The sequence below is a fragment of the Eimeria maxima genome, genomic scaffold, assembly GCF_000499605.1.
Source record: "Eimeria maxima Weybridge genomic scaffold, Emw_scaff1282, whole genome shotgun sequence".
Lineage (NCBI taxonomy): Eukaryota > Apicomplexa > Conoidasida > Eucoccidiorida > Eimeriidae > Eimeria > Eimeria maxima.
Genome location: NW_013564273.1, coordinates 1 through 9,022, shown reverse-complemented (window position 1 = coordinate 9,022; position 9,022 = coordinate 1). Strand labels below are relative to the sequence as shown.

The following is a 9,022-nucleotide window of genomic DNA, read 5'->3' as shown; positions in this document are numbered from 1 at the left end:
GGTTTAGGGTTTTATTTTTGTTTTTTTTTTTTAGGGGTGTATTAGGGTTTACAGAGTTTAATCATTCCTTTATTTCTTCGCCAACCCCCCAAGGGGTGCAGAGATTTGCTGCTGCTGTTTGCTGCTACCTAAAAGCAAGAGACAGTATAGCAGCAGATGCAAACCCTCTTGCTGCTGCAGCGCAGCAAACGCAGATTAATGTTGCTGCAGTAGAAGAAGAGGTTAGATACAAGAAGCCATTCTGCTGCTGCTGCTGCGGCTGCTGCTTCTGCTGCTCTTTATGCTCGTGTTGCAGTTGTTATTACTCGTGTTCTTGCTGCTGCTGCTGCTGCTGCTGCAAGTGGTTGCTGTGGTGCATGTGTTGTGCTGCTGTGCTGCAGCTGCGGGCAACGGAGCAGCAACTGCAGCAATTAACAGCAAATCGTGCTGCACAGCAGCAACATGCTGCTCTTCTGCAGAAGGAGCTGCAGTCTCTTAAATCAAGTATGTCTGCTGCTGTTGATGCTGCTGCTGCTGGTGTTGCTGCTACTGTTGCTGTTGTTGCTGCTGCTGTTGCTGCAGCTGCTAGCGGATGGTGTTGCAGCTGCTGCCTCACCTGTTGAAGGCCTGCTGCTGCCGCTGCTGCTGTTACTACAACAGCACATCCTCCTCCTCCTCCTGCTGCTGTTGCTGCTGCTGCTGCTGCTGCAGCTGCTTCTTCCCTTGAGGTGGAGCTCCTTAGTGCAGAAGACAAGAGAGGACTGCAGCAGAAGCAGCAGCACAGACTGCAGCAGGAAGTAAAAGAAGCAGCACAAGAATTGTCTAGACTGCAGCAGCAAAAAGAAGATTATATGGATCAAATCGTACACAGCCCTAATAAGGTCTGCTGCTGCTGCTGCTGCTGCACTTGCTGCTGCTTCTGCTGTTACACTTGCTGCTGTTGCTGTTGCACTCGCTACTTCTGCTGTTTTTGCTGCTGCTGCTGCTGTGGTTCCTGTTGCTGCTACTACTACTATTGCTGCTGCTGATATCGTTCTTGCTGCTGCTGCTGTTGCTGTTGCTGTTGCTGCTGCTGTTCAGCTGAAGCAGAAGAGACAAGAGCTACAAGAAGAGCAGCGGAGACAAGACATGCGTTTGTCTGATATAAGTAAACAGCGGCAGCAGCAGCAGCTGCTGCAGCAGCAAGTTGCTCGTTCCCTTAAGAAAGCATTAAAGGCTGAGTCCTTCCTTACTACACATAAGGCTGATTGTCTTGAGGTACATAAACCCTAAACCCTAAACCCTAAACCCTAATAGTCTAACGGAATATGTTGTTATGTGCTGTGGTTGCACACTGCCACTATACAAGCCCCTATCAGGGTTTAGGGTTTAGGGTTTAGGGTTTAGGGTTTAGGGTGTATGAGTGCAGCCTTATGTTGCTGCAAGACAAGACTTACGTACAAGCGAGAAGATGCAGAAGGAGCTGCAGCAGCGTCGTCAGCAGCTGCAGCAGCTGCTGCAGCAGCTGCAGCAGGAGTATCAGCAGCAGCAGCAGCTGCTGCTGCAGGAAGAAGAACAATTAAGCAATAAAACAAAAGAATTAAATGATAGGGTGCAGCAAGCAAAGAAAGAAGCAGAAAGCTTCTGGAATATGCTACCTTCACAGCAGGTGCTGCTGCTGCTGCTGCTGCAGTTGCTGCTGCTGTTGTTGCTGATAGTGTAGCTGCAAATGTGTTGTTGCTGCTGCTGCTGTTGGTGCTGCTGCAGAGACTAATGCCTTGTTTGCTGCTGCTGTTTGTGTTGCGCAGGAGAACATTAAGTTGCTGCAGCAGCAGCTGCAGCAACTGCAGGTATCTGTACAGCGGAAACGAGCTATGCATGCAGAGCTGCTGCGGGCAGTGCAGCAGGCGCAGCAGCAAGTAGAAGAACTATTTAACTCCTACCTCGCACAGCTAGAAGTCTGCAGGTAGGGTTTAGGGTTTAGGGTTTGGGTCTTCTTGAGTGCGGTATTGGGCTCCCATTAGGGTTTAGGGTTTAGAGCTTAGGTGTTAATGGGTCTGACACTGGGCTCCCTTTAGGGTTTAGGGTTAACAGTAGACAACAATCTAGGGTTTAGGGTTTAGGGTTTAGGGTTTGGTGTTGCTGCAGATGTTCTTTGCCTCGTCCTGCGAGTTTAAAGCAAAGTCTTGCCGACTCAGAGAACGAACCCCCTCAGACACTGCAGCAGCAGCAGCAGCAGCAGCAGCAGCAGCAGCAGCAACAGCAGCAGCAGAAACAGACAGAGGAAGAGCAACACCACATCCCTAGGACAGTGCTGCAGTCCCCTCATAAACCCATCGCCTGTGCGGCCACAACTAGAACCTAGGGTTTAGGGTTTAGGGTTTACAGCCTCCTACCAGCAAATATATACCGCAGCAGGAGGAGCAGCAGCAGAGGAGGGCCCTATGGGCGGCCCCCTCCCCCCTGCCTTTTGCTTCCCCTTTGGGGGGGCCCCTCATGTGGGGCCCCCGAGGTCCGAGAGGGGCCCCTCTTGTGGGGCCCCCAACTTAGACATTGGGGGGCCCCCTTTTTTTGGGGGCCCCCAACTTATAGAGGGCCCCTTGATGGAGGGTTTAGTTATTTAAATGATGAATTGTTCTTTTTGTCATTTAATTGTTAAGAAATCTCCCTCTAGGTGTCTCCTCTTTATTTGTCTCCTTTTTATTTGTCTCCTTTTTATTTGTCTCCTTTTTATGTGTCTCCCTTTTAGGTGTCTCCTTTTTAGCTGTCTCCTTTTTATGTGTCTCCTTTCTATGCGTCTCCCTTTTATGTGTCTCCTTTTTAGGTGTCTCCTTTTTAGGTGTCTCTTTTTAGGTGTCTCCTTGCTGCTCCTTCCTCCCTTTTATATTTCTTTAGTACATTTTGCTTATTCATAAACCCTCCCCTAAACCCTTCTCTAAACCCTCACTAAACCCTTTCTAAACCCTAGCAAAATTCTTCCCTAAACCCTAAATAAACCCCCTCCTAAACCCTAGCAAAAGCCTCCACTAAACCCTAGCAGAACCCTATCCTAAACCCTAACTAAACCCTGTCCTAAACCCTAACTAAACCCTTTCCTAAACCCTAACTAAACCCCTTCCTAAACCCTAGCCAAACCCTTTTGTCTCCACCCCTTTTTGCTCCTTTGCATCCTCTTCGTTAGATAAAACCTCCAACATGCAGCTGCACAGCTAAAAAGCTGGCTAGCTGGCTAGCTAAGCATAGCTATCCAGCTAGCTAGCTAGCTAAGCCTAGCTAGCTAGCTAGCTAGCTAAGCCTAGCTAGCTAGCTAGCTAGCCTGACTAGCTATAGACATCTAGTCACTCAATATCCCGAGCTGTGCTTAGCCCTGCCGCTTCTTACGGCCTAAACGGCGTAGCTAGCCAGCTAGCTAGCTAGCTAGCTAGCTAGCTATGATTAGCTAGCTTAGCCACCAGGATATTATCTGGCTAGCTAACTAGATGGGTAGCTTAGACACCCAGCTGCCTGGCTGGCTAGCTAGCTAGCTAGCTAGTCTAGCCGCCTGGCTAACTCTAAATTAGTTGCCTAGCTAGCTGGATGGGTAGCTTTCCCCGCCCTTATTGGGTAGCTGGCTAGCCAGCTAGCTAGCCAACTAGCTAGCTAGCTAGCTAGCTAGCTAGATTAGCTAGCCGCTTGGCTAGCTAGCCCAACTATAGAGGCAACCAAGGAAAAGTATTGGGTATAAAAGGGCCTCTTAGGGACATTTCTTTGCATATCTTTGTTCTTTTTATTTATTTATTTATTTATTTATTTATTCTTTGTCTCTTATTATTATAATATAATTTACCTATTTATTTATTTATATTATAATAATAATAAATAATAATAATATATTATGTATATATTGTCTCTTTATAAGCTCTCTCTCTCTCCCTCTTTTGTATATGTATCTCCCCTCCTTTATATAATTAGCGCTGCTGCTGCTGCTGCTGCTGCTGCTGCTGCTGCCCTCCTTTGTCTGTCTCTCTGCAGCAAGCCTAAAAAGGAGACACTTGGGGAGAGGAGGAGACAGCAGGAGAACGCTAAGGAGACACCAACTGTCTCTCTTTTATGCTGCCTATTGTTTTTCTTTGTCTCTCTATGCATGCATGCATGCATGCAGCGGCATGCATGCAGAGGCACGCACAAGCATGCATGCATGCATGCATGCATGCATGCATATTTATGCTTATTTATTTATTTATTTATTTATTTATTTATTTATTTTAATCTCCTGACTACTTTTACTGCACTGCGCTTTGGTATTAGAGCCTCAATGTCATCATCTTCCTCTTGCTGCATATATACACACAAACCCTAAACCCTAAACCCTAAACCCTAAACCCTAAACCGTATGGCCGTATGGTCGGTCGTTCGTACATACACTACACTACATACAGGTATTCTTAGAAACAGCAACAACAACAACAACAGCAGCAGCAGCACAAGCAGCAGCAGCAGCAGCAGCAGCAGCAACGGACCTCTGATTCGCTGGGTTCATCTCTTAAGCCTAATTCACCCCTCAGCCATAAACCCCAAGAAGAGAGCTGCGCATACACCACAAATAAATAATACATAATAAATAATAAATAATAAATAAATATAAATAAATATAAATAAATATAAATAAATATAAATAAATATAAATAAATATAAATATAAATAAATATAAATAAATAAAATGTATCGCAGCCCTTTAGCTCTCAACAAAAACAGAGGAGAGCCCTAAAACCTGCGATCAGCAGCAGCAGCAGCAGCAACAACAGCAGCGGCTGCTGCTGCTGCTGCTGCTGCTGCTGAGGATTCCTCGATATAGGCGGAGTGTATGTACACCGTAGCCACTAAAAGACAAGGTGTGTTGATTTTCTTATGCAGCTCCGCCCTCCTCAACAAACCCTAAACCCTAAACCCCAAACCCTAAACCCTTCGTACCTGGAACATCGTGGCTGTACGCCCAGGGGTGTCATCATTGACGTCCTCTAGCCACTGCACAACAACAAGCAGATAAACCCTAAACCCTAAACCCTAAACCCTAGAGTAAATAAATACCCTATTGGCGATATAAGAAGAGCAAAAAATGAATATACGCCCTAACTACCCTAAAACACCTCCCAAACCCTAAACCCTAAACCCTAAACCCTAAACCCTAAACCCTAAACCCTTACCTCAACAAATTCACTTTGTTGTATAATATTCTCTAAGAGTAACCAATCAAAGAGGGCCTCTGCTAATGATGTCTCTGTAGATAGACGAGGGCAGCCTATCTCTAAAGGAGACAAAAGGAGACACATAAGAAAAAAAAAAAAGGAGACAGTAAGAAAAAAGGAGACACAAGGAGATAAAAAAAAAGGAGACAACTATAAAAGGAAATAATTATGAAAAGGAGACAGTTATAAAAGCAAATAATTATACAAGAAAAGTATTATTACCGGAGACTAGGGTTTAGGGTTTAGGGTTTAGGGTTTACCATTAATAAATTTGGCTGCTTGCCTAAGAAGCAAGATAGCAGCAGAAGGGTTTTCTTTTATTTCTTCTCTTGCTGCATGCAGCAGCTGCTTGGTTATACCAACAAGAGGTTTACATTTATTGCGTAGGTATTCGCTGCTGCTGCTGCTGCTGCTGCTGCTGCTGCTGCTGCTGCTGCTGCTGCTGCTTGCTTCTGCTGCTGCTGCTGCAGTAAGACCTACTTTAGCAGCAAGAGCAACGCAGCAAAGAGGAGCAGCTAAGGACCCCATGTCCTCTTGAGGTAAAGGAGACAGTAGATCTAGTGTCTCCTCCTTGGTTAGCTGCGAGGAGACACCTGTCTCCTTTTGCTGCTGCAGCAGCAGATCCTCTAGCTTCTGCATGCATTTTTCTAAGGCCTCGGGGTTGCTGCAGCGGAATGCATGCTGCATGCGCTGCTGCTGCTGCTGCTGCTGCTGACGTTTCTGTTCTAGCTGCTGACGACGCGCTGCTGCTAGCTCCTGCTGCTTCTTCTCTGCTGCTGCTGCGGCTGCTGCTGCTTCCCGCGCTGCTGCTGAGCTCAATAAACGGCTTACTGTGCTGGTGCTGCTGCTGCTGCTGCCTTGCTGCTGTCCCTTTCCCCCGCTGCCTGCTGCATCACCACGGCGGCATGGCGGCACATATCTGCTGCTGCCACCAGCAGCAGCAGCACCTGTTGCTGCTGCTGCTCCTCCTCCTCCTGCTGCACCTGTCCCTCTTAGGGAAGACAACTTAATTGGCTGCAGCACAACAGGCTTCTCTATAACACTTGGCTTTGCTGCTGCTGCTGCTGCTGCAGCTGTCTCCCCTTCTGCTGCTGCACTTTGTCTCTTCCAACGGGGCACAAACCTGCCCTCTGAATCTGCTGCTGCTGCTCCTGCTGCTGCTGGAGACTCTGTTGCTGCTGCTCCTGCTGCAGCATCCGATGCTGCTGCATCTACTGACGCAGCATTGCGGCTGCTGTCGCCGCAAGACCCTTCGCTGCTAGGAGTTGTAGAGGCGGGCTGCAGCCGCTGCTGCTGCTGCTGCTGCTGCTGCTCCTTTTCCTCCTGCTGCTGTGTCTGTTCACTAGCTGCTGCTGGTGATGTTGCAGCTGCAGCATCCCCTTTCGTGCTGCTGCTGCTGCTCTTCTCCCCCTTAATGTCCTCTTCTGCTGCCGCAGCAGTACTCGCTGGGCTTGGTGCTTCTGTTGCAGGCTCTGCTGCTGCTGCTGCTGCTGCAGGCTCTGATGCTGCTGCTGCAGGCTCTGATGCTGCTGCTGGTGCAGCCTGCGCTGCTGCTGGTGAAGGCTCTGCTGATGTTGCAGGCTCTGTTGGTGCTGCTGCTGCAGGCTCTGCTGCTGCTGCTCCTGCTGCTGCTGGTTCTGCTGCAGCAGCAGGCTCTCTGCGGGTAGGCAGCTGCAGCTCATTAGAGATAACAGCAGCAAATACTTCGCGCATTCCTCTGCTTCTTTCCCTGTCTGCAGCAGCAACAGTAACAGCAACAGCAGCAGCAGCAACAGCAGCAAAATAAGATTAAAATATATAAATATATAAATTAATATTATTGTTAGTAAATATAAACAAATACAAAAAAAAAACACACAAATATATATTTTTTCCTCCTCTCTAGGGTTTAGGGTTTAGGGTTTAGGGTTTAGGGTTTACCTTGCTCCGAGCGCTGCTTGAGGCCGCCGCTACGGAGTGCACTAAAGGAGGCATCATCAGCAGCATCTTTGCTGCTGCTGCTGCTGCTGCTGCTGCTGCCATTAGGTCTCTTTATTCCTCCCTTTCTTGCTGCAGAGAAATCTACTGTATCATCAACTTGCTGCTGCTGTCTCCTAAAGGATCCAGTCCCTAATGCCCCTCTGCTGCTGCTGCTGCTGCTGCTGCTGCTGCTGTCTCTAAGGAGACCACTCCTTGCTAAGGAAAAATCTGCTTCCTCTGACTGTGGGCTCTTGCTGCTCCTTCCTGCTGCTGCTGCTGCTGCTGCTGCTGCTCTTTTTATACCACTACGTGCAGTAGAGAAATCGGCTTCCTCCTCTTCTTTACGAGGGGCCCCTTGGGGGCCCCCTTGGGGGCCCCCCCCGGGGCCCCCTCCCCCTCCCCTACGTATACTAGCAAAGGAGACCTCCTCCTCTGCAGGGGAGGCACAAAACTTTGCGCCACGTGCGCCCTTAAAGCTTACTTCTACCTCCTCCTTCTGTATACAAATAAATAAATAAATAAATAAATAAATAAATAAATAAATAAATATATTTAATTAATTAATTAATTTAATTAATTAATTAAGTTGTTAATTATAATAATTTATATATTGGGACAAAAGAGGGAAAAAAAAGAAAGAAACAAAAAGAGACACATATATGTACAAAAAAGGAGACAAAAAGGAGACAAAAAGGAGACAAAAAGGAGACAAAAAGGAGACAATTAATAAATAAATATACCTTAGGGGGACGAGGATCTCTTCTCCAGTCTCCATCGCTGTCTCCATCTGCATCTCTATCCGCCCAACGACCAGAATTACCTGAATACCACAAACCCTAAACCCTAAACCCTAAACCCTAAACCCTAAACCCTAATTTAACCCTAAACCCTCGAAAAAGAGACACTTAAGGCATAAACCCTAATAATATAACAATTAAATATAAACACTAATAAATGACAGAGAGAGGGAGAGAGAGAAAAGGATTGAGTGCATGGAAGTATACACACAAACCCTAAACCCTAAACCCTCTACACACACCGCCACGAAGAAACTTCCGTCCCATTAAAACCCCTAAACCCTAAACACCAAACCCTAAACACTAAACCCTAAACAATAAACCCTAATCCTCCAGCCTAGCACCTCCATCGAGGCTAAGGAGGAGGCATGAGCAAATCGAGGTAGGAGAGGCATAGTATACACACCCAAACCCTAAACCCTACACACAACCCTAAACCCTAAACCCTAAACCCTAAAGTTTGCATACCCTCTCTATCATATCTGCTCCATTTCTTCTCCTTTTCTTCTCTCTCCTCCGCAGGTCTGTACACAGCCAGTCACAAACCCTAAACCCTAAACCCTAAACCCTTGCCCGTCCATACTCCGCATGCATCCTCTCTTCCCTTCCCTTTTTCTTTAATATCTACATTAATGTATATCTACATGCATGCATGCATGCACATATGCACGCATGCATGCATATAATCAATTGGGCAAACCCTCATAAGCACATCCATACAAATACATAAAATATATACACCTATAGTATACACCCTATGGGTGCCGGGGGCCCGTTGGGGCCCCCTAACTGCCCAAACCCTAATCCAAGGCCCCCCTGAGGGTTCTAGGGGTGGGGGCCCCAGGGGGCCCCTAGGTAGCTCCTGGGGGCCCCCCACGAGGCACGGTGTAGGGTGAAGGGGCCCTAGAAGGAAGGAGGAGGTCCCCGTAGGGGCCCCCATGTGCCTGTAGGTGGGGAAAGAAATGAGGAGGGCCCCCAATACAAGAAAAAGGGTACAAAGGAGGGTAGAGGGAGAGTGGCATGCTGCGCAGCAATGCGCCCCGCAGGAGCACCTTGGGGGCCCTCGTACTATGGGAGGGGGGC

General features: G+C 47.7%; 2 protein-coding genes across 2 annotated transcripts; one reads left to right on the top strand and one right to left on the bottom strand.

Annotated features, from left to right (window-relative positions):
* Positions 1-1,107: 1,107 nt before the first annotated feature.
* On the top strand, positions 1,108-2,323 carry EMWEY_00051040 (nuf2 family domain-containing protein, putative; the record flags this gene model as incomplete). Its single annotated transcript, XM_013479669.1, has 4 exons — positions 1,108-1,236; positions 1,388-1,627; positions 1,767-1,924; positions 2,107-2,323. 4 exons carry the CDS (start codon positions 1,108-1,110, stop codon positions 2,321-2,323), a joined length of 744 nt encoding a protein of 247 aa, XP_013335123.1.
* A 1,874-nt stretch (positions 2,324-4,197) lies between these two features.
* On the bottom strand, positions 4,198-8,463 carry EMWEY_00051030 (hypothetical protein, conserved; the record flags this gene model as incomplete). The annotated part of the gene is made up of 8 exons (XM_013479668.1): positions 4,198-4,272; positions 4,458-4,523; positions 4,909-4,962; positions 5,142-5,242; positions 5,543-6,916; positions 7,104-7,638; positions 7,883-7,962; positions 8,408-8,463. Coding segments are annotated over 8 exons (2,341 nt in total), but the record flags the coding sequence as incomplete, so codon positions are not given.
* Positions 8,464-9,022: the final 559 nt, after the last annotated feature.